Source organism: Nansenia antarctica, assembly GCF_963989245.1.
Source record: "Nansenia antarctica genome assembly, chromosome: 5".
Lineage (NCBI taxonomy): Eukaryota > Metazoa > Chordata > Actinopteri > Argentiniformes > Microstomatidae > Nansenia > Nansenia antarctica.
In genome coordinates, this window is record NC_137690.1 from 73,678,343 (window position 1) to 73,704,051 (window position 25,709).

General features: G+C 46.1%; 1 protein-coding gene across 1 annotated transcript in view; it reads right to left on the reverse strand.

Moving 5' to 3' along the window:
* Nucleotides 1–2,043: 2,043 nt before the first annotated feature.
* Nucleotides 2,044–25,709, reverse strand: part of col11a2 (collagen, type XI, alpha 2) — a gene marked incomplete at both ends in the record, with an annotated part of 67,108 nt that continues 43,442 nt past the window's right edge. The window contains 39 exon segments of the mRNA XM_080531956.1: nt 2,044–2,190; nt 2,571–2,807; nt 3,247–3,315; nt 4,247–4,359; nt 4,668–4,953; nt 5,291–5,344; nt 5,718–5,753; nt 6,028–6,081; nt 6,402–6,563; nt 6,989–7,042; nt 7,777–7,884; nt 8,261–8,314; nt 10,377–10,430; nt 10,697–10,750; nt 11,171–11,224; nt 11,551–11,658; nt 11,904–11,957; nt 12,313–12,366; nt 13,723–13,776; nt 13,920–13,973; nt 14,088–14,195; nt 15,666–15,719; nt 16,949–17,002; nt 17,641–17,748; nt 18,184–18,291; nt 18,470–18,523; nt 18,639–18,836; nt 19,300–19,353; nt 19,834–19,887; nt 19,970–20,023; nt 20,145–20,189; nt 20,878–20,931; nt 21,403–21,447; nt 22,248–22,301; nt 22,406–22,459; nt 23,650–23,757; nt 24,182–24,235; nt 24,749–24,793; nt 25,213–25,266. Of these exon segments, the coding sequence (XP_080388082.1) occupies nt 2,044–2,190; nt 2,571–2,807; nt 3,247–3,315; nt 4,247–4,359; nt 4,668–4,953; nt 5,291–5,344; nt 5,718–5,753; nt 6,028–6,081; nt 6,402–6,563; nt 6,989–7,042; nt 7,777–7,884; nt 8,261–8,314; nt 10,377–10,430; nt 10,697–10,750; nt 11,171–11,224; nt 11,551–11,658; nt 11,904–11,957; nt 12,313–12,366; nt 13,723–13,776; nt 13,920–13,973; nt 14,088–14,195; nt 15,666–15,719; nt 16,949–17,002; nt 17,641–17,748; nt 18,184–18,291; nt 18,470–18,523; nt 18,639–18,836; nt 19,300–19,353; nt 19,834–19,887; nt 19,970–20,023; nt 20,145–20,189; nt 20,878–20,931; nt 21,403–21,447; nt 22,248–22,301; nt 22,406–22,459; nt 23,650–23,757; nt 24,182–24,235; nt 24,749–24,793; nt 25,213–25,266 (3,219 nt within the window).

The following is a 25,709-nucleotide window of genomic DNA, read 5'->3' on the forward strand; positions in this document are numbered from 1 at the left end:
GCCCAGCCCAGAACCAGAACCGCACCTAACCCAAGCCAGCCCAGCTCAACTCAACTCAGCCCAGAACCGAACCGAACCCCAGCAGTGGCAATCGCAATGAAGTGACAGCAATCGAGAGTCACCGTTTAATCATTACAATTAACAGTACAGTACATCTGGTAAAAAAAAACAAAAAAACCCGAAAGGCTTTACAATGAGATATGGCCAGAAATAATTTGGTTTTCAAAGGCATCGTTGTTTTTACAAGAACTGTTGACACGCATAGACCCAGGGGCAGGGCTGTGCACAGATAACTCGGGTTAGTGTTAGTTTAATATGTATTTAATTGTTGTTTTTTGTTTTTACCACCGTCAAGTGAGAACTACAGGAAATAAATACAAATGAAATACCACATTTGACAGGCATATTTGGTTGCTGTATTTGAAAAGCACCCTGTTTGTTTTTAAATAAATACAATAGAATATCACTATCTTTGTACAAATGGATTCTAATGCACATTTCCAGAAACAACTGGTGACAACATGTGATCGTGAAAGAGAGACAAAATAATTAATTTCTCATGCTGAAATACGTTACGCTTTGGTATAAGTAGCACCTTGCCACACAGTTTTTTGAAAAGCATGCATTTATTCACTGTCGTAAGAGAACTTGTTTACGTTCGTTTACATGTTTAACCCCTGACGTGTTCTGTGCATCCGTGAACAACAGATGGAAATAGTCCCAAGAAATCCTAGAATGCTCTAGTATGCTCTAAAGAAAAACAAGAATCAGTTTCCAGGCCAACGGGACCTTTGTAAAATACTGGATCGGTCTGATGGCATCGAGGTTTAGCTGATCTACGAACGAACGACCCCTTCAGGCCTCCTCGAGACAAGTACACATCATAACATACATGTACAATACATCAAGTTCAGTACAGCACAGTACAATTTACAAGGTTAAATGGCTTTGATTCGTTGATACTCAAGAGAAGAAGGCAAAACAACACACCCCTTCTGTCCGATCGCATGCATGCAACATTATTCACCCAATAATAACCAGCCATATGGTTCAGAGACGGCACACTGCTCTCAGGCCTTTATTTCATACAGCACTGGGTTAGACACCTCAGGAGAAAGCCTCACCACAACGTAACATTTCTACTATCTCTAGTAATTTGACCTTGTTTACGTTGGCTGTAACGTTAAGGCTGATGTTGTGTGAGACCGCAGGACCGTGTGGTGGTGGGTACAGGGTCTCACTGCTGCAGGACAGGACGAGCTTCTCTCTCAGCTAGACAACAACATGGATGTAGAATAGAGATCCAGGAGGACAGCAGGCTACTGGCTGGTTTTTCCTGGTCCTCCATTTTGTGTTTGGTAGAACCTCCGCGATGCCCTCTTTCTTTGGTTTCCATTTTAATGAGCTGAGAAGGGGAACTGGGGGGCATTGGGATGGAGGGATGGAGGGGGGGGGCTTGACGCAGGGGACGTACAAGTGTGGAGGGAGGGGGGTGGGTGGAGCGAAGAGGTAGAGTGGGTGAGACAACTCAAAGGAGAGACAGCGGGAAGGGGGGAGACAGTGAGAGGGGGGGGGGTCCGAGGCAGGGGGGGGGGTCCGAGGCAGGGGGGGGGGCACTGGCGTGTGTGGGTGGACCCTGACGAGCACTGTTTCAGGTCACAACGCTACTACTCTCTTCCTCACGGTCGATCTTCTCGGTCTCCTCTTCTTCGCGAGAGTGTTTGTGTTTTTTTTTTTTTTTTACGTTTCTCTTTTCTGGTCGTTTCTTTACTTGTCGGGAGGTGTTTTGTCCCTCTGGGCAGCATGTACTTGAGTGAGTGCATGTCTGTTTCACAACAGTATTTGTGTGTGTGTGTGTGTGTGTGTGTGTGCATGTGTGTGTGTGTGCATGTGTATGTGTGTTTGATATCAAAGATAATTTACAAATTACTGGGCACAAACTGTATATTGGCATGTTTATGTAATGTTGATTTGTCAGTGTCACGTGTGTGTGTGTGTGTTCTCAATGTGTCTGTGTTGCTCTATGTTCTCTACATGGTGTTATTATCCCAGGAAACAGACAGGTCCCACTTCAAAGCCAAACTTCTGGTTGCTCTCCCCAAAGTCTGAGATCTGGAGGTCCATCAGGGGGAGCTGCTCCACCTGGGGGGTGTTCACCTCCAGCACTGTCCTGTCGAAGCCTTTACGATACTGCAGACGGAGAGAGAGAGAGAGAGAGAGAGAGAGAGGGAGGAGGGAGAGGGAGGAGAGAGAGAGAAGGAGGGAGAGAGAGGGAGGGAGAGAGAGAGAGGGAGGGAGAGAGAGAGAAGGAGGGAGAGAGAGAGAGACGGAGGAGAGAGGGGGGAGAGAGAGAGAGGAGGGAGAGAGAGAGAGGAGGGAGTGAGAGAGAGAGGGAGGAGAGAGGGGGGAGAGAGAGGGAGGGAGAGGGAGGGAGGGAGAGAGAGAAGAAGACATGTGTTACGAACGTATGTCAGGAAGGGTCAAGTTAGAGAATATGTCTTTTTTAAACGTAGGATTACATGTACATACAACTTAGCAGTTTGTATTTACAAAGACACCAGGTGACTTACAGAGCAGCCGTCGACCACTGCCTTGACATAAGGGCTGGTCTCGAAGCTGAGGTCCTCGTCGTTGGCTCCCTGGAAGTGCAGCGCCCTCTTGTGTCCGTTCTTGGCGGTGCGGTCGGCCCAGGCCACGGAGCGGTGGCAGTGGTAGGTGATGTTCTGGCGGGCCTGGACACTCAGCAGCCTCAGGAAGCCCAGCTGGACCACGCCCACGGGCTCGCTGCTGGAGTCCACGTAGGAGAGCTGGGAGGGAGGGAGGGATGAGAGGAAAATAAAGGTTGAGGTGGGATTTGAACTCACAACCTTCCGATCAGTCCAACTAACTATCCGACTAGACCACCACTACCCTTTGTTTACCTACTTGGTACATGTAAGTAGGGCTGTGTGAATGAATGAACGAATGAATTAATGAATGAATACATAAATGAATGAATGAATGAATGAATCTTCATTTCGAACATGATAAAAATAAAAATAAAAGAATAACTAATAACGAAAAGTTCAGGTATCACTGTTGGAAAGGGAGTAGGATGAAGCCTAAGCTTATCATGTCCTACCCCCTATCCCTCACTTTCAAGTGAGAACAATAATACTTCAAATTATATAATCCATTAATTAATACATCTATTACAGTATCCACATTAACACACGTGTTATGGCAGGGTAATAGACCCATACTGACCTTGCTGCCAGTGGCAAACTCACTGTACCAGGACCCAGGTGTCTCTGAGGCCCAGGAGTCGATGGGCACCTGTAGGGGAGACACAGACCAGGTCAGACAGGCGGGGCAGGGGAGGCTGGCGGAGGTAGACATCGGAGGACCGGGGCTCATTGTAATGCTTGGACATTCCTCTGAATGAGGAGCGGTATCAAACACTGGGTGTGTTTCACTTCATTCCATGTGTTTACAACGAGCCCCTGTCCTCCGAGTTCTACCTCCATCCTCTGTCCTCCGAGTTCTACCTCCATCATCTGTCCTCCGAGTTCTACCTCCATCATCTGTCCCTGGTGTGGGTGGATATACATATCCTCACCGTCTTAAAATGGCCTAAGTCATAATTTATATTTTATGTCATATTTTCAGTTTGGGTTTAGTTTGTTTGAGAAAAACAGAATAAACTGAACAAACATTTTTTGTTTTGTTTTGTTCATTTTTGTTAATGCGTAATATAATATAGAATATATGATATTTAGGCAAAAACATAATTTTCCTCAAAAGTGACGTAAGCCGTTATTTTAAGAAGGTGGCAACCCAGTAAACAAAGAGTCCAGGGAAGCCGGAATGTGGGTTCAGATGGCGTCTTTCTAGGACGTCCAGATGACGTCTTTCTAGGACGTCCGGATGCCGTCTTTCTAGGACGTCCAGATGACGTCCTTAGGACGGCTTATGGACTACAGAATCAACTTCTGTAGTCCATAAGACGTCCTAAAGACGTCATCTGGATGTCCTAGAAAGACGGCATCTGAACCCACATACCGGCTTCCCTGAGGACATCTTTTGGACTCTTTGTTTACTGGGAAGGTGGTGTTTCTCTGCAGACTGCTAATATGTAACTGTGTTTCTGCAGACTGCTGATATGTAACTGTCCACTAGGTGGTGTTGTTCTGCAGTCTGCTGATATGTAACTGTCCACTAGGTGGTGCTGTTCTGCAGTCTGCTGGGTCTCAGGCCGTCCTCTCACCGTCTCCACGCTCCTGCTGGGGAACAGGCACGTCTCTCCGCCCGCTGTGAAGTTGCAGAACACCTTGAGGGCGTCGCGAGAGCAGCCCTGGTTGGGGTCGATCCAGTACTCTCCTGCAGGAGGAAGCAGAGACACCGTGTTTAACCTCTGGTCTGCTGAACGTGCGTCAGTGTTTCTGAGAAACTGCAGTAGAAAATGTCTTAATTCTAAGAAACCCAGTCCTATGTATTTATAATTAGTTGGCAAGAGTGTAAAGTTCTGTTTTTGCAAGACTTGAAGAATTCAAGGTCAATTAGGGCTGGATAACGTTGGGACTATAAGAGGACAGGGGCCAGAATATTGGCTCGATAGCGATCGTCATGAACGTCTTACGCCTCGGTAAGGGGCTTGTAAGAGCGGGAGAGACGCCGTCAGTTCGTACCGTCTTTGAAGTCTGGCTGGCTGAGCTGGAGGTCCTGGCAGGTGCGTGCGGGGCTCTCCTGGGTGCCCAGGGGGAAGCGCATGGTCTCGATCTCCTGCCGCAGGGAGTTGAGGGAGCCGAAGATCTCCTCCATCCCCTCGCTGCCCGTCAGGAAGTCCTTGCCGGTGGCGGTGGCGTCCGCGGGGGCGTCGGCCTGGTCTGAGTACATCTTGCTGGCGTCGATGGAGCGCTTGGACTTGGGATGCCTCTGGATGGGGAGGGGCTGGATGACGTCGCCTGGGGGGCCCTGATTGGTGGATCAGGAAGAGGTGATGTTTAAAAACAAAACATGGTGCAGCAGTTTTCATTCACTGAAGAAATCTCCCTGAAGAAACTCCCTGAAGAATCTCCCTGAAGAAATCAAACAGGCCCAAACCCTTAAAATATTTAAATCTACGCTAAAAAACCATCATGTTTTGCAGCAGTTATGATTAAACACAAACACTTCTATCAATGTCTTTTTTCCATTAACTAAGCATCCCCATACAGTGGCACGCCATCTTTCGTCCCGTATTTGGTAGCGAGAAAGATGGCCACCCTAAGATCAGACGAAAGAGGAGAAGAAGAAGAAGAGGAGGACTCACGGGAGGTCCGGCAGGTCCGGGCGTTCCCTTCACTCCCTTGGGTCCGGCTCCACCCTGGGACACAGAGGACGGGTTAGCATGGTTAGCATGGTTAGCATGGTTAGCATGGTTAGCATGGTTAGCATGGTTAGCATGGTGCGCTACGCGCGGAACACCAGAGAGCAACACTTACATGTTGCAGACGCCATTATCCAAAAGCCACTTACATGTAACAAACACACTTGTCTAAGTCAGTGAATCATCTATCCATTAGTCATCATAAGGAAAAGTAATCTATGCTAGGATCAGGGGACATTGGCAGTTACAATGCTAAGAGAACGAAGACTTCAGTAGAGACTCTGTACAGGGGGATAGTGGGGATGAAGATGTCTTTAGAGCAACAATAACAGTTTTAAAGCAAAAGTATGTCGTGAGAAGGTATACTCACAGAAGATCCCTTGGCTCCCTTGACACCTTGAGGACCCTGTGGAAGAACATAGGCATGGTTGGACGGTCGTCATCAGCAATCATCCGGAGGTATGACCGTTGTAACACCACTACAGGGGAGGCTGGTGGAGGTAGAAATCGGAGGACGGGGCTCATTGTCGGTAAAATACACGGAACGGAACGAGGAACGGTGTTTGACACCATTCCTCATCCCGTTCCATCCATTTACATTGACCACGTCAACGTCCTCCGATTTCTGCCTCCACCGAGCCTCCACTGGTGCAGCAGAACTGAAAGGTGGAGTTACTCACAGGCAGACCAGCGGGACCTCCGGGACCGATAGGTCCAGTGCCTCCGCCAATACCCTGAAACACACCACACGATAGAGTTATCAACCGGTAGAAACACTCAGAAACACGCACAAGTTATCAGCCAGTGGGTGCATCAAATAGAGCAAAAGTGCGCTGAAATGTGATCTGAAAAATGTGTTCAAAGTGTTCAAAGTGATCAAAGTGATCAGAAAAAAATCTGGCCTTGAAAACAGACACACCCTCTAAGCACCTCCCCTTCCCCCCTCCCCGGCTTTTGGCCGCTAAGACTACGGTCTTCACTCTGTTAAATTACAGGCGCGAACGTGTCTGTTTTGAAACCCCCGCCCCAACGAGACAGATCGGTGGCCACTCACGGTCTCTCCCTTATTTCCAGAGGTTCCTTGCGGCCCGGACAGACCACGGTCTCCCTTCTCTCCCTGCTCGCCAGGAGGCCCGATCAGACCGATCAGACCGGGGTGTCCCTTCTCTCCTCTGGCGCCTCCGTCTCCACGCAGCCCGGGCAAGCCTGGCGGCCCCTGGTGGACGAGACGACACAGTTACAGTCAAGTTACTCGATTTTCTGGATTTGCGATGTTGTGTCGATGTTCGTTCACTGGTAGCTTTATTACAACCTTTACAAGCAGTGTTGATGCTAGCGCTGATGCTAGTGAAACAGACGTCAAGACGTTGTTGCAAACAGTAGCCCCCGCAATTCAAGTTCACTCCGACCGAGTCTCGAACTTCTTGATCTCTGACTTGCTATATATATATATCACACATCTAATGTCCCCTCAAATACCCGATGCTAACCAGCTACGCTATCGAAAAGCTAGCGGTTGGATGACAGAGCGGGTAGGTACGTGGGGGTATTTGGGAACTTGGGTTGAGTTTTATACCATCTCAACTTTAGGTTACAGTACCACAGGTCTGAATGAGAAGGTACAGGACGTTGATCTCTTACCAAAGGTCCAGGAGGTCCCTTCTGGCCGGAGAGACCTGGAGAACCTTGTTCACCCTGGAGGAGGAAGATTAGAAAAAAAAAGTTAACAACATTCAGAAAAATCCATCAAACAGTAAGTAAGTAAGTAAGTAGTTGACAGTTGTAGGGAGAAGCTTAGAACAGGCTCCGGTAGAGCAGAGGGAACAGCTTAGAACAGGCTCCGGTAGAGCAGAGGGAACAGCTTAGAACAGGCTCTGGTAGAGCAGAGGGAACATGTTAGAACAGGCTCTGGTAGAGCAGAGGGAACAGCTTAGAACAGGCTCTGGTAGAGCAGAGGGAACAGCTTAGAACAGGCTCTGGTAGAGCAGAGGAAACATCTTAGAACAGGCTCCGGTAGAGCAGAGGGAACAGCTTAGAACAGGCTCTGGTAGAGCAGAGGGAACAGCTTAGAACAGGCTCTGGTAGAGCAGAGGGAACAGCTTAGAACAGGCTCTGGTAGAGCAGAGGGAACAGCTTAGAACAGGCTCTGGTAGAGCAGAGGGAACAGCTTAGAACAGGCTGGTGGAGCAGAGGAAACAGCTTAGAACAGGCTCTGGTGGAGCAGAGGGAACAGCTTAGAACAGGCTCTGGTAGAGCAGAGGGAACAGCTTAGAACAGGCTGGTAGAGCAGAGGAAACAGCTGAGAACAGGCTCTGGTAGAGCAGCAAGAACAGCTTAGAACAGGCTCTGGTAGAGCAGAGGGAACAGCTTAGAACAGCCTCCGATCCTTGTCTGGAGTCGGGAGTCCATCTCCTGGAGTCGGGCCTCACCACTGATCCGGGGATTCCTCTCAGACCCTCCGTTCCTGGTTTCCCTGGGATGCCCTGGGCCCCGACCGGGCCGGTCTTTCCTGCGGGTCCGTTGGCTCCAGACTCTCCCTGGGAAGAGAATCACAATGACAACTGTTTATTACCGTGCAATCAACTTGTCAGTCAATTGTTAGAATCTGGTATTTATCGCTCTAGGCACTAGTCGACTCAGCCATAGTCGGCGCCCCTGGAGCAATTAGGGGGTTAAGTGCCTTGCTAAAGGGCACACATGCAGGCGGGAATCGAACCAGTGACCTTCAGATCGCTAGCCAGGCATCTCTAACCTCTAGGCTGAGAGAACAGTAAGTTCAGGCAACACCGACTGATGGCGATATGCACATACTCACATACTGCAGTCGGCTTCTACAGAGTGTGTTAGGTTATTGGGTGTGTTACCGTTATAAAATAGAATAATTTAAAAAGTAATACAATTAAAGTTTCTTACCTTGCTTCCCTTTTCTCCCTGCCGACCCTCTGGTCCTCTCGTTCCAGCGGGACCCTGGGACACAGACAACCATGACAGATTAGATCCAACAAACTGTCATACCTGGTCATACCTGGTCATATCTGTCATACCTGGTCATACCTGTCATACCTGTCATATCTGGTCATACCTGTCATATCTGTCATACCTGGTCATACCTGTCATATCTGTCATACCTGTCATATCTGGTCATACCTGTCATACCTGGTCATACCTGGTCATACCTGTCATACCTGGTCATACCTGTCATACCTGGTCATATCTGTCATACCTGTCATACCTGTCATATCTGGTCATACCTGGTCATACCTGGCGTATCTGGTCATACCTGTCATATCTGTCATACCTGTCATATCTGGTCATACCTGTCATACCTGGTCATACCTGTCATACCTGTCATACCTGTCATATCTGGTCATACCTGTCATACCTGTCATATCTGGTCATACCTGTCATACCTGTCATACCTGTCATATCTGGTCATACCTGTCATACCTGTCATATCTGGTCATATCTGTCATATCTGTCATATCTGGTCATACCTGTCATACCTGTCATACCTGTCATACCTGTCATATCTGGTCATACCTGTCATATCTGGTCATACCTGTCATACCTGGTCATACCTGGTCATATCTGTCATATCTGTCATACCTGGTCATATCTGTCATACCTGTCATACCTGGTCATACCTGTCATACCTGTCATACCTGTCATATCTGTCATATCTGTCATACCTGTCATACCTGTCATATCTGGTCATACCTGTCATATCTGGTCATATCTGTCATACCTGTCATACCTGTCATATCTGTCATACCTGTCATACCTGTCATACCTGTCATACCTGTCATACCTGTCATATCTGTCATATCTGGTCATACCTGTCATACCTGTCATACCTGTCATATCTGTCATACCTGTCATACCTGTCATATCTGTCATATCTGGTCATACCTGTCATACCTGGTCATACCTGTCATACCTGTCATACCTGGTCATATCTGGTCATACCTGTCATATCTGTCATACCTGTCATACCTGGTCATACCTGTCATACCTGGTCATACCTGTCATACCTGTCATATCTGTCATACCTGTCATACCTGTCATACCTGGTCATACCTGTCATACCTGTCATATCTGGTCATATCTGTCATACCTGTCATACCTGGTCATACCCGTCATATCTGTCATACCTGTCATACCTGGTCATACCTGTCATATCTGGTCATACCTGTCATACCTGTCATATCTGTCATATCTGTCATACCTGGTCATATCTGTCATACCTGTCATATCTGTCATACCTGGTCATACCTGTCATACCTGTCATACCTGTCATACCTGTCATACCTGTCATACCTGTCATATCTGTCATATCTGTCATACCTGTCATACCTGTCATACCTGTCATATCTGTCATACCTGTCATACCTGTCATATCTGTCATACCTGGTCATACCTGTCATATCTGTCATACCTGTCATACCTGTCATATCTGTCATATCTGTCATATCTGGTCATATCTGTCATACCTGTCATATCTGTCATATCTGTCATACCTGGTCATACCTGTCATACCTGTCATATCTGTCATATCTGGTCATACCTGTCATATCTGTCATACCTGTCATACCTGTCATACCTGGTCATATCTGGTCATATCTGTCATACCTGTCATACCTGGTCATACCTGTCATATCTGGTCTTATCTGTCATATCTGTCATATCTGTCATATCTGTCATACCTGTCATATCTGGTCATACCTGTCATACCTGTCATACCTGGTCATATCTGGTCATATCTGTCATACCTGTCATACCTGGTCATATCTGTCATATCTGGTCATACGATTTTATGTCATGAGGACTACGGATGCAAATAAGCTTACAGCTAAATCCAGTATATTTACTGTCACCATACTTTGTACAAGTGACTGTTCATTAATGTGCACTGTCCTGTATATATCTATCTATCTATCTATCTATCAATTATTTGACTGTGTTAAATGTATTAACCAAGTACAAAAATAAACAGTTTTATCAGGTTTGATGATCAGGATGGTGGTCGTACCCTCTTGCCTGGTGGGCCAGTGACGCCGTTCTCTCCGGTAGGTCCAGGGGAGCCCTGCAACAGCCAGGGGAAGAAGATCATCAATGACAACACTACCACGGTTGCTCATCCCTGGTTAACACTAGAACAGCCGTACCTTTTTACCTACTAAAAGAGCCGCCTCTTTACAATGCTAAGCTGCTATTTACACACAACGACCACTAATTGGCCGCTTGTAAAAGTAGCCTGCTTCCTACACAGAAAAACTTCAAAATAGCTTCATACTAGCTTATCCTGATGTGATTTTGAAAAAAATGTTCTGGAGGGGCGGGGCCACTTACAGCTTGTCCTTGTTCACCGTCCTCTCCTCTCTCTCCCTTCGCTCCGTCTTGGCCCTGGGGAAAGTAGAAAAGTATTATTTTCAGGTCATGTGATTCGTTGTTGAGATGGCATCAACAGTAGAGGACCTTGAAGGTCCAAATGAATCAGTCCAAGTGAATCAGTCCAAGTGAATCCGTCCAAATGAATCAATCCAAATGAGTCTGTCCAAACTAATCAGTCCAAATGAGTCTGTCCAAATGAATCAGTCCAAATGAATCAGTCCAAACGAATCAGTCCAAATGAATCAGTCCAAATTAATCAGTACTACCTATGTGGTACTACTAAAGTGCTACATCTGAACTGATTAAATGATTCAGGTGCATAAACCGTGATGACCACATCATTAACAAGGCCTGGGACAAGGCCCCACTGATGCTGACTGTCATCTTGATTCAGATCTTGATTCAGAGTCGTGAGAATAGTGAGATACTCACTCTGGGTCCAAGTTCACCAGGGGGACCAGGATCTCCAGGGAAACCAACAGGGCCCTGAGAGAGAGAGAGAGAGAGGGGGAAGAGAGGGGGGAGGAGAGAGAGAGAGGGGGAAGAGAGGAGGGGAGGAGAGAGAGAGAGACGAGAGAGAGAGAGTGAGGGGGAGAGAGGGAGAGAGGGAGGAGAGAGAGGGAGGGGGGAGAGAGGGAGGAGAGTGAGTGAGGGGGGAGAGAGGGAGAAAGGGAGGAGAGAGAGGGAAATGGGGGGAGAGAGAGAAAGAGAGAGATAATGGTATCTATCAATAGAGACCCAAACACACAGTTCTAGATATGTTCCAGATGTAGCTGAAGATGTGTCTGTGGACCAGAGTCCGTCTGACGTACAGGGTTTCCCTTGGGTCCGTCGTCTCCAGGGCCTCCTCTCCCTCCAGCAGGTCCAGAGGTACCGGGCTGTCCCGACTCTCCCTTGTCACCTCGCTCTCCACGAGGGCCCTGCCGTTGGACAAGAACACTTGTCAATCAACTGACAATAACTGACATGAAACAATAATACACGTAGGCAGCCAGTGCTATGCTAACCCTGCCCCTGACTGTTACACTTGTTATCCTCTTATGTTTCGTCTCTCGTTAATAGTTTAATAGTTTTTATTCATATTCCTATCAAACCGCGTTGTGTTTGACATCAGTGTATGAAAATGTGCTGTGTAAATAAAGTTTGGTTTGAATAAACATCTCACCTTCTTCCCTGGTTCTCCTCCAATTCCGGGTGGTCCACCTTCACCAGGCTCTCCCTGTCAACACAATGTGTTCAGTCATTAGGCCGTCCAGAAATGTGTGAAATTGGGGGCAAAGTCGGCCATCTTTACCGTAATATTTCTAACAGACTCAATGAGAAATAAATCAGTGGACAAAGGGTTTTGAATGCGTTTCCATGATGTAAATGCAATGCATTTAATCAGACTGATTACTAAAAGCTCTGATTGAATAGTTACAGTTTTCTCAAAATTCTTCTTCTTAAAATCATGCTGTCGTAGAGTATTCTGAGTTCTATGGTATGTTTTGCTCTGCTCAGCACTCATTTCCTGAATAAAAAAACCGGGGACACATATACTAGTAACATCATCAACAACATCTGCATTCTCGTACCTTCTCTCCTAGGTTACCAGGGTTACCAAGACCACCAGGAGGACCTTGAGGACCCTGAATGAAACAAAACATCACAAACAAATGAAACATCAGAGCAAGATCCATAAAATGTATCAAAAAAGCTCTAATCAATAATAATAACTAACATTTGCTCAAACTGGAAATAAACTACGTTACGATATCACCACAAACACAACAGTCTCTACGATAACAACGGCTTCCTGCATCACAAGGACCGAGGAGACATTTTGAGAGAGACGGTTGGTAGAGAGACAGTTGGTAGAGAGATGGTTGGTAGAGAGATGGTTGGTTAGAGAGATGGTTGGTAGAGAGATGGTTGGATAGAGAGATGGTTGGTAGAGAGATGGTTGATAGAGAGATGGTTGGTTAGAGAGATGGTTGGTTAGAGAGATGGTTGGTAGAGAGATGGTTGGTTAGAGAGATGGTTGGTAGAGAGATGGTTGATAGAGAGATGGTTGATAGAGAGATGGTTGATAGAGAGATGGTTGGATAGAGAGATGGTTGGTAGAGAGATGGTTGGTTAGAGAGATGGTTGATAGAGAGATGGTTGGTTAGAGAGATGGTTGGTAGAGAGATGGTTGGTAGAGAGATGGTTGGTTAGAGAGATGGTTGATAGAGAGATGGTTGGTAGAGAGATGGTTGATAGAGAGATGGTTGGTAGAGAGATGGTTGGGTAGAGAGATGGTTGGTTAGAGAGATGGTTGATAGAGAGATGGTTGGTAGAGAGATGGTTGGTAGAGAGATGGTTGGTAGAGAGATGGTTGGTAGAGAGATGGTTGGTTAGAGAGATGGTTGGTTAGAGAGATGGTTGGTAGAGAGATGGTTGGTACAGAGATGGTTGGTAGAGAGATGGTTGGTTAGAGAGATGGTTGGTAGAGAGATGGTTGGTTAGAGAGATGGTTAGAGAGATGGTTGGTTAGAGAGATGGTTGGTTAGAGAGATGGTTGGTTAGAGAGATGGTTGGTAGAGAGATGGTTGGTTAGAGAGATGGTTGGTTAGAGAGATGGTTGGTAGAGAGATGGTTGGTTAGAGAGATGGTTGGTTAGAGAGATGGTTGGTTAGAGAGATGGTTGGTAGAGAGATGGTTGGTTAGAGAGATGGTTGATAGAGAGATGGTTGATAGAGAGATGGTTGATAGAGAGATGGTTGGTTAGAGAGATGGTTGATAGAGAGATGGTTGGTTAGAGAGATGGTTGGTTAGAGAGATGGTTGGTTAGAGAGATGGTTGGTTAGAGAGATGGTTGGTAGAGAGATGGTTGGTTAGAGAGATGGTTGGTAGAGAGATGGTTGATAGAGAGATGGTTGATAGAGAGATGGTTGGTAGAGAGATGGTTGGTTAGAGAGACGGTTGGTAGAGAGATGGTTGGTAGAGAGACGGTGGGTACTCACGTCAGCGCCGTTGGGACCAGCTGGGCCGCGAGGCCCGGGGGGGCCAGGTGGTCCCTACATAGAGAAAGATGTGATTGGTTATCAGAGTCAATCGACCAATCAAATGTAGTTCCAATGTCGTTCCATCGGTTCAAGAACGTGGGGGAATGTCAACGCTCTGTTTTGGGTGTCGCTCAACATCCAACGTCAGAACTCACCATTGGTCCGACGTCTCCTGTCTCTCCCTTCTCTCCAGACGGTCCTGGCAGTCCCTACGAGGTGAAGGAGCACAACCTCTTAGTTTTATAACTCTCCAGAAGACTCGATTGATGCATCAAGGTGAAGTGGCGTTAGACGTGTGGACGTAGGAACAGACGTCCTCCTACCTGTAGGCCGATGGGCCCGGGGGCGCCGGGGAATCCTCTGGTCCCTTCATCTCCCTTGGACCCGAACGATCCCTGCTGGCCTCTGGCACCGGTCTCTCCATCTGCTCCCTGGAGGAGGGAGGGATGGAGGAGAGGAGGGAGAGAGGGATGGAGGAGAGGAGAGAGGGATGGAGGAGAGGAGGGAGGGATGAAGGAGAGAGGGATGAAGGAGAGGAGAGATGAAGGAGAGGAGAGAGGGATGAAGGAGAGGAGAGAGGGATGAAGGAGAGAGGGATGAAGGAGAGGAGAGAGGGATGAAGGAGAGGAGGGAGGGATGAAGGAGAGGAGAGAGGGATGAAGGAGAGGAGAGAGGGATGGAGGAGAGGAGGGAGGGATGAAGGAGAGAGGGATGAAGGAGAGGAGAGATGAAGGAGAGGAGAGAGGGATGAAGGAGAGGAGAGAGGGATGAAGGAGAGAGGGATGAAGGAGAGGAGAGAGGGATGAAGGAGAGGAGAGAGGGATGAAGGAGAGGAGGGAGGGATGAAGGAGAGGAGAGGAGAGAGGGATGAAGGAGAGGAGAGAGGGATGAAGGAGAGGAGAGGAGAGAGGGATGAAGGAGAGGAGAGAGGGATGATGGAGAGGAGGGATGAAGGAGAGGAGAGGAGGGATGAAGGAGAGGAGAGAGGGATGAAGTAGAGGAGAGGAGAGATGAAGGAGAGGAGAGGAGAGATGAAGGAGAGGAGAGGAGAGAGGGATGAAGGAGAGGAGAGAGGGATGAAGGAGAGGAGAGGAGAGGGATGAAGGAGAGGAGAGAGGGATGAAGGAGAGGAGGGATGAAGGAGAGGAGAGAGGGATGAAGGAGAGGAGAGAGGGATGAAGGGGAGGAGAGGAGAGAGGGATGAAGGAGAGGAGAGGAGGGATGAAGGAGAGGAGAGGAGGATGAAGGAGAGGAGAGGAGAGATGAAGGAGAGGAGAGGAGAGAGGGATGAAGGAGAGGAGAGAGGGATGAAGGAGAGGAGAGGAGAGATGAAGGAGAGGAGAGAGGGATGAAGGAGAGGAGAGGAGAGATGAAGGAGAGGAGAGGAGAGAGGGATGAAGGAGAGGAGAGAGGGATGAAGGAGAGGAGAGGAGAGATGAAGGAGAGGAGAGGAGAGAGGGATGAAGGAGAGGAGAGAGGGATGAAGGAGAGGAGAGGAGGGATGAAGGAGAGGGATTACAAACCACAACAACAACAACAACAACGACAACGACACCAACAACAACGGCAACAACAACAACAACAACAGCAACAGCAACAGCAACAACAACAGCAACAACAACAACAACAACAGCAACAGCAACAACAACAGCAACAACAACAACAACAACAGCAATATCAGTGGGAGGCTGGTGGAGGTAGAAATCAGAGTACGGGGCTCATTGTAATGCATGGAACGGAATGAGGAACGGTATCAAACAACAAAGACGTGTTTGATACGATTCTGAATTCCGTCCCGTGCATTTCAATAAGCCCCGTCCTCTGATTTCTACCTCCACCAGCCTCCTCCTGACTCACAGTGTATGTTGATGTTGATGTTGATGAGTTGAGTTTGTACTTACAGCTGCACCAGGCTGACCCAATGGACCCATGGGCCCGGGGGGGCCAGGAGGACCCTGCAAACAAACAAACAAACAAACAACCACAGATGAGAACACAACAACATCAGAAACAGCTCCAGGAACAGCTACAGGGATGGGATGTTCACCAGTAGTGTAGAGGTGTGTTGGTGGTAAGTAAGTAAGTAACGTTTATTTCTATAGCACCTATCACAGACCAGCGGTCACAAAGTGCTTTACATAGGCTATAAAAAACATAATTAAAGAGCAAAAGTAATAGCAGGTTAAAAGTAATAGGTAAACAAGTGAAAATAAAAACAAGAAACAAATAACAAGTGTACAGCAAATAATAACTAGACACAAAAAGACAGACAGGCTTTTGGGGTTAGCCGAAAGCCTTGTCTGTACAGGACAGTCTTGAGCTGTTTTTTAAAAGATCCAAGGGAAGAGCGTTCCAAAGTTTGGGATGTGGTGATGTAGGGACAGTGGGTAGCCTAGTGGATAGTGAGTTGTGTGGACTGGTGGTCAAAAGGTCATGAGTTCAAATTGGGAACAACAACACCACTAGGGTGCCCTTGAGTAAGTAAGTAAGTAAGGTAACTTTTGGGCTAGGTTACTTCAGGGAGACTGTAGTCTCTGTAATCTCTAATTGTAAGTCGCTTTGGATAGATAAATGGTAAATGGTTCAAATGTAAACGAACAGCTACAGTGATGTGATGTTCACCAACAATGTAGAGGTGTGCTGGTGGTGATGTTAGGGAGGGACAGTGGTGGCCTAGACTAGAGGATAGTGAGTTGGACTGGTGAAGGTCTCAGAAGGTCATGGGAGGTGTGGGTTAAGGCCAAAGCCCAATGCACACGGCGTGCGATTTTGTCGCACCGCGAATTTGATTCCATTGTTTTGAATGAGACAATGCACACGGCGTGCGATGCGATTTTGTCGCACGACAACATTCGATTCTCCATTCTCACCCACACACTTCGGTGGTGTGAATTGAGAATCGAATGTTGTCGTGCGACAAAATCGCACGCCGTGTGCATTGGCCTTAAGAGTTAAGTGGCAGTTGGTCATTGCTATGACAACTCACTGTAAGCTGAGTTGTTTTTTTTGTCTCGTTAGCTCTCAAACAAGCGTCTCAAATGTAAAAACTTCTAATGGTTAATAATAATAATAATGGTTGGGCTTATGTGTTGATATTTTAAGTGACAGTGAGAGTTACTGAACGTATAGATGTGTGAATAGCGTTAGGAGGGTCAGGAGGTGTGTTGGCGGTGATGTCACTCACATGTTCTCCTTTGTCTCCCTTGCCTCCTTTCTGTCCGTGCTCTCCAACCTCACCCTGTAACGACACGGAAACAACAACAACGGTTTCAAACTCTGTCAATTAACACTAGAACAGCTGTGCCTTTTTTACCTACTAAAAGAGCCGCCTCGGAGGTCAAATGATCATAGTCTTTACAATGCTCAAGCTGCTATTTACACACAACGACCACTAGTTGGCTGCTTGTAAATTAGCCTGCTTCCTACACAGAAAAACGACAAAATAGCTTCATACTAGCTTATCCTGATGTGATTTTGAAAATGTAAGGATACTTAGGACGCACATATCTAGGAAAAATCATAAAAGGAGGGTCCTGAAATTTGATAGAGTGCAAAGATATACAATTCTTCTTCACTCACAAATGACCCCTCATGGTCAAGTCAAATGACCCCTCATGGCTGTTCTAGTGTAAAAGTTCGATTGTGACATTTCGGGACGGGCCGATCTCAGTATACCAGAGGAGGCTGGAGGAGGCAGAAATCGGAGGACGGGGCTCATTGTACAATTGTCATTGTAATGCATCGAACGGATTGAGGAAAGCTCCTCATTCTGTTCCATGCATTTACAATGAGCCTGTCCTCCTGTCTGCACTGATGTATTACACAGCTCCATTACTGGTCATACTGTGGGTGATATTAAAGATGCAGGTCACTGGCCTTGTCTCCATCCTCGCCAGGGACCCCAGGGGTACCGGCAGGGCCGGGCAGACCCACTGGACCCTGGACACCATCACGTCCAGCACCGCCGATTGGACCTTTCTCACCCTGAGAGAGAGAGAGAGGGAGAGAGACAGAGAGACAGAGAGAGAGAATGGTTTGGAGAGAGGACGCGATAAATCAAAATGCACGCAAAAAGCATATCATAGAGAACGAGAAAAGAAGAAGAAGAAGAAGAAAAGAAACGTATCGAATAAATTGCCTTCAAGTAACCTGTAAATGTTGTACTGTTATGATTTTATGATATACCAAATATAGTGTAATGAAGAACTATGGGGGGGGGGGATGTTATCGCCATGGGGGGGGGTTACTTGTGTGTTTATAGTGGGGGGGGTAAGATAAAGAAACAGACACTTATTTTGTTTGGTGTTAAAATTGTGAGTTTTTCATGTGTACTGTTTTGTAATAAATAATTGATTACAAAAACATTTTTTTGCCTTCAAGACATTTGGACTTGAAGCCGAGTTTTGGGAGGGTACTCACGGGTACTCCCTTCTCCCCTGAGTTTCCGGGGGGGCCTTGTGGGCCGGGTCTGCCTGGGGGTCCGATGGGGCCAGCGGTGCCGGCTTGTCCTCTCTCACCTGGTGATCCCTGCACAGGTACATCATGTGACATGTTTACAGGCAGCCAAGGTGATGAACAAGGTGGACTTGAACTTCTAACAAAATCCTGTCCGGTTTCAACAACGATTGATTTATTTCAGAAAATCATGAGATGAAAGTTAAAATAAACAATTGATGAAAAGTAGAAGTAAAGCGTTTGGACGTACGGCTGGTCCGGGGGGTCCTGCTGGGCCTTCACTTCCTTTCAGTCCGCCGCCTCCCTGTGGACGAAACAGGAAGTGGTCATGACACAGAATGAGCCGTCCCATACCATGTATGACCTCTCACCTTTGATCAGAGAGAGGTTGGAGTGTATTGACCGGTCGGCCTGCTCACCGGGGTACCAGGCAGGCCTCTCTCCCCAGGGAAACCTCTCAGGCCTGGGGGTCCGTCTTTGCCGGGGCCGCCTGAGGGACCGGGGTCTCCCTTGGTTCCCTCCTTCCCAGAGGCTCCGGAGAGTCCCTGCTCGCCTGGTGGGCCTGGGGGCCCGGGGTGGCCACGCTCTCCCATTGGACCAGTCTCTCCTGAGGGACCCTGGGAGGAGGAGGAGGAGGAGAGGGAGGATGAGGAGGAGGAGGATGAGGAGGAGGAGGAGAGGGAGGAGGAGGAGGAGGAGGCGGAGGAGGAGGAGGAGGAGGAGGAGAGGGAGGATGAGGATGAGGAGAGGGAGGAGGAGGAGGAGGAGGAGGAGAGGGAGGATGAGGATGAGCAGATGGAGGAGGAGGAGGAGGAGGAGGAGGAGAGGGGTTGGAAGGTGAAAACAACTTGTTTTCTTCCTTTCTCTAACACTGTGACTGCCGATGGCAGTCGAAGGTTTTACTTACTATGACTGATGTATAGTTGATTCACTTACTTTAGACAAAATGTATTTGTTGTAAGTCGTAGGTGTCTGCTAAATGACTTAAATGTAAATGCATGTGACCTGATCAGCAGCTGATCTGTTGCGGACAAGACAAAAGTTATCCATTCATGAAAAGAGTATAACTATCTATCTTACCTGAGGTCCAACAACTCCGGGAGGCCCAGCTCCACCAATCTTTCCTTGGAATCCCTGTGGAGGAGAAAATAATATCAGTCGGGCCTTAATTAAATAGAGCCTTGTGGCACCGCAAATACAATAAGATCAGTAGGGCCTTAAATAGAGCCTTGTGGCACCCCTAATACAATAAGATCAGTAGGGCCTTAAAAAGAGCCTTGTGGCACCCCTAATACAATAAGCCAAACCAATGGACATAACCAGAGAGAACGGAGGGCCTAATGTGTCTTCTACTTTGATAAGTAGTGAGTCTTTGATAAGTAGTAAGTCTTTGATAAGTAGTGAGTCTATGATAAGTAGTGAGTCTATGATAAGTAGTGAGTCTTTGATAAGTAGTGAGTCTATGATAAGTAGTGAGTCTTTGATAAGTAGTGAGTCTATGATAAGTAGTGAGTCTTTGATAAGTAGTGAGTCTATGATAGGTACTAAGTATTTGATAAGTAGTGAGTCTTTGATAGGTAGTAAGTCTTAATAAGGGGATGAAGAATGACTTACGACTTCTCCTCTCTGTCCGGGGTGTCCTGGCAGTCCGTCCTTTCCTGGTGGACCCTGGGTAGGACACAACGTGGGTTAGAAGACAGCAGGCACTACACAGCTGGTACTACATACAAAGTTATATAAAGGTCCTTACAGGAGGTCCCTTTGGTCCGGGGAAGCCGTTCGCTCCTTGGGGTCCGGGCAGGCCCTGAAATACACAACAGGAGGAGGACAACGGTAAGTATCTTGTTTACGACTATATTAGTATATCAACTATATTAGTTTAGGTACTGTTTATGAACAGATGCTGCACTATTCAAAGGACTTACCCTCTCGCCTGGGCCTCCAGATGGGCCGTCGCTTCCTGATGTTCCCTGAGAAACAGGAAATAAACAGAAGACCAAAGTCATTACCATCACATACTGTACATGTATCAATGACATCAACGTCTTCCAGCATGTCTGTTCATGGTGACGCCCTGTGGGATAAATAAGTGCTGTTGAGCAAAATCATAACCGTAATCCTCTATTTTGATAGATTTATTATCATTATCTGTGATTAATTAATTGATTATTATTATTGTTATTATTATTATTATTATTAATTCATTACCCGCATAGGAGATTCAATGACTCAATGTATTTTAGCAGATTGAGTTCAGTCTAGTTTTCTCAATGTTAATGAAGGTGTTCCACAAGGTTCGATTCTGGGTCCACTGCTGTTTCCCATTTACATAGATAATGTTGGTTAGTGTTGAACAACTGTAAACTGCATCTGTATGCTGATCACCCTGCTGTCTACTCCTCAGTTCAGGAGAACATTCTTGACCTTCAGCAAGGTTTTTATTCTATTCAAGAATCGCTTTAGCAAAAATACATAAAATCTAAATAAATGTATGTTTTTCTCTATATACTGTACTATTCATTACAATTATCTGCATATTTGTGCCCTGAGTGACCAAATCCAAATTACCTGGGCATGTGTATACATGGATAAATAGAGAATAAAAATAAAATATATATGTTTTGTTTTTTTATCTGAGATATTGTGATCTGGTCTTACCTTGGCTCCTGGTTTACCAGTAGATCCTCGTGGGCCTCGCTGCCCCCTGGGGCCCTGGATGAGAGAGACAACACACTATTAACACAATGCATTATACCAGCGTCATGTCCAGGGGTTGTACTTGAACATCAAGCCGCCTCACGCTATAGAAACAGGAGATAGGCTCCTGCCCCCTAATGGCCGTTAGGTCTTACTTTAATATAACAGAAGTGATAGGAACATCTGAAGCTTTTCTACTCTCCTCCAGGAGGGCTAACCCCACCCCAGGCATATACAGTACTCATAATCACACGGTTGCTATGCAACCTGCATTGACACCAAGGGAGGCTGGTGGAGGTAGAAATCGGAGGCTCGAGGCCCATTGTAATGCACAGAATGGAATGGAGACATGTGTTTGATACAATTCCTCATTCCATTCCATGCATTACAATGAGCTCGTCCTCGAATTATCTATTGAAAGTCTTGATAATCTTGATAATAATTAATTAATCAAAGAGTGTTAAATTTAGGGATGTTGAACCGTACCGTTGGTCCTCTCTGGCCTCTGGGTCCGGACTTTCCGATCAGACCCTGCAGAATCACAGACACAATGAGACAGGACCACAGACACAATGAGACAGGACCACAGACAAAATGAGACAGGACCACAGACACAATGAGACAGGACCACAGACACAATGAGACAGACACACAGACACAATGAGACAGACACACAGACACACAGTGAGACAGCCACACAGTGAGACAGACACACAGTGAGACAGACACACAGACACACAGTGAGACAGACACACAGTGAGACAGACACACAGACACAATGAAACAGACACACAGTGAGACAGACACACAGCGAGACAGACACACAGAACCATAGACACACAGACACACAGAACCATAGACACACAGACACACAGTGAGACAGACAGTGAGACAGACACACAGTGAGACAGACACACAGACTCAGTGAGACAGACACACAGTGAGACAGACACACAGTGAGACAGACACACAGTGAGACAGACACACAGAGAGACAGACACGCAGACACACAGTGAGACAGACACACAGACACACAGTGAGACAGAACCACAGACACAGTGAGACAGACACACAGAACCATAGACACACAGCCACACAGTGAGACAGACACACAGACACAGTGAGACAGACACACAGACACAGTGAGACAGACACACAGTGAGACAGACACACAGTGAGACAGACACACAGACACACAGTGAGACAGACACACAGAACCGTAGACACACGGCCACACAGTGAGACAGACACACAGAACCATAGAGAGAGACAGACGGTTTGCAATGCGGGTGAATGCAGTTTTAGCATCTGTCGTTGTCCTGGCAACCTACCCTCACTCCCTTCTCTCCGTTGGTACCGGGGAACCCGGGGAATCCCAGAGAACCCTGAGAACACACGAGACAACCGTCAGTCCAAGATCCACATCTGGTGACAGTTATTACTGCAGCTAAGTTGAATTGATATGAAGTGTGTTTGTTGTTGCCGTTACCTTGGGGCCAAGTCTGCCGGGATAGCCAGGAAGTCCAGGAACACCAAGTTTACCCTAAAACAGATATTATACAACAGTTAGTTCCGACTAAGTAATTTGATTGGACAAGAGGCATTCCATGAGTGCTGATATACAGTATAACAGCACTGGGACTTTGAACTATATGTATCACTCCGCCGCACAGATGTTCTACTAAATGACCGTTAATTAGACTAAAATGTTTTGTTTATTTTTATGATTAAATAAACAAACAAATCATAATCTGTTGTTGCTTATTACTGTTAACTAATAAATCGCGCTGTAGAACTGTTGTATAAAAGCAATATCACACTTGAGGCCTGCGGCCTCGTACCTACGACCGGATCACAGCCGTGCTGATATTCAGTATAACAGCACAACCTCGAGTGTGATATTGCTTAATTGCCGTCGATGATTGTATGATATACAAATTATCATACAAACAGAGCCCTGGACAGTCTGGACGGATTGTATGGCAGCTGCTGGACTGAAAAAATCAGGTGTAGTGCTGAGGCACAAACATGTACATTTCAAGCCTGCAAACTGTGTCACTTTAAATAACGTGAAAAAAATACTATTGTGCAATATGACAACCCTAGTCGACTATCTGTACAGTATAGTACAGTGGATTGTGTACACAGCCTTTATTTATGTAAACCAGCTCCTTCCCTTCTTGTGATTTTTTTCTAAAAGTTTTTTTTTTCCCTTTCCTAACACCAGGGGAGCCACCCCTCCTAAATTTCGTTGTTTGGTACCTGTACTGTAGCAATGACAATAAAGTCCATTCATTCATTCATTCATTAAAACACTCGTATCAGGTTCTGGTTTATCAAGCTGTCTTGTTTGTGCAGATAGGCCTGTCAAAAATATATCTTGAGATGAATTCATGTGATGAAAACCCAATTATATGTTATTAATATATTATAAATGGTAAATGGACTGCACTTATATAGCGCCTTATTCCAAAGCGCTTTACAACGGCCTCTCATTCACCCATTCACCCATTCACACACACATGCACACACCAATGGCGGCAAGCTACCATGCAAGGCGCCGGCCCGCTCATTGGGAGCAATTTGGGGTTCAGTGTCTTGCTCAAGGACACTTCGACATGTGGCCAGCCGGTGTTCGAGCCGCCGATCTGCCGACCTTGCGATCATTAGACGCCGGCTCTACCTCCCACCGCCACAGCTGCCTTCATATTAAGTCATGGGACGACCTCTGACCTTCTCTCCGACCAGGCCGATGGGGCCCAGCTCGCCAGGGGGGCCGACGCGGCCCTTTGGCCCCTCAGGACCGTCCTCTCCTCTGGGCCCGGGCACGCCTCCCTCTCCCTGTCAACACACAGGGCGGCCATCTTAGATTACATTAGATTCAACTCGTCCACACACAGGGCGGCCATCTTAGATTACATTAGATTCAACTCGTCATCAGACAGGGCAGCCATCTTAGATTAGATTAGATTCAATTTGTCAACACACACGGCAGCCATCTTAGATTACATTAGATTCAACTTGTCAACACAGGGCAGCCATTTAGATTGGATTAGATTGGATTAGATTCAACTTTATTGAATCATTGCACAAAGTACAAATAGTTGTTTTTACTAGTTTAAGTAAAATTAATCATTGAGGGAGGAAAGTATTAATTAAGAATAATGTCAAGATGACTAATAAAATAAATGTAAAACAATTGACAGCTTCACTGTAAAACAAAGATGTATGATTTTAATCATTTAGAGGAAGTAACGTCTCTTACTCTCTCTCCCTTGACACCGAAATCTCCTTTGATTCCAGGGAAGCCATCTTCACCCTAAAAAGGACAAATTAGACAAGTTATTATTGAATCGTCAAAACAAAACAACACACTGATGGACAATCACTGGTTCACAATCTCTGGTTTGATGTCTGAGGAAAAAGCATATTTCCTGATAAAATGATTCCTCTGAATTATTATGTAAATAAGCAATGCAAATGTTAATGGACCCTGCTTATAGCTAAACTAAGGTAGAGATCAAGAATCTGAGCTAAAACTGATGAAAATCTCCAGTGTGGTAGCTATTTTAGCATTATGGCCTTATAGCATTGTAGCATTATAGCATCATAGCATTGTAGCATAACAACACAAAACTACTATTAGCTGATCTCAAAAGGATAACGTTTAGTTCTCAATATGAGGCCAGGCAGATATTCCATGAACGTCGCTAAAGGAAAATCCAGGCTGAGAGAGACAAAAATAAGCCTGAATTTTCCTTTAGTGACGTTGATGGAATACCCCCCAGTTCTCTGACACTGTGAATCGTCTGAAGGTGTTGAGACCACTCACCTTCTCCCCTTTGTGACCCTTCAGCCCACGGATACCTTGAGTTCCCTGCAACAACAAGACTAGGAGGTCAACAACAACAACAACAACAACAAGATTAGGAAATCAACAACAACAAGATTAGGAGGTTACAAGAGGATTATCATCACCAAGTCAAGTCCTTATAGTCAATAGTCAACTCAAGATTGCAAAAACCAAAACCAAATATAGTACGTGAAACAGGAAGATGTCATGGCAACTTTTCATTTATATATTTGACATTATCTTAATTCAAATAATAATAATTTAAAAAACTGCAATTGCCAAGACAGGTAGCATAAGCGTGGAATCTGTGTGTATTCTGACATCATACAGGACTCACGACCAACGCACACTCTCCCAAACAACTATGCTGCAGGACAAACAAATAAATAAAACATAAATAAACAAATACAAAATGTAAGTTTTAGTCCAAACTCTGAACTGACCTTAATTCCTCGAGGTCCGGGGTAACCGATAGTTCCCTGAGGTCCGTTGGGACCCTGAGAGAAGACAGGAGAGAGAAGGTTACACCTGGTGTACAATATAATACACCATTAACACATACACTTCTGAAAAGTCTCCTACATTTCATTTTGGGGTGGTTGACAGCATATTATAGTGCGATTATTATAGTATGATTTTTTATAGTGTGATGTATCAAATATAGAAATCATGTGCAGGTCACCCAATCATAGCTAGGACCAGCAGTGTTGCAATCTTTTTTTTTTATTAATAAATCAATCTTTTTATTGAGTTGTTTTCAGAGATAGAGACGAAAGGGTTGGAGGATATCACTGATGTTGCAGTGTACAACTTAATTACGAACACAAAGAGAAATAAGGTTTAAAAAGCAGGGATGAATTAGGTAGATAAATAATGAACTGATGAGAGACTGAGGGTGTTATTAGATGTGCGATGACCAATCACCAACCAAGCCTGTAGA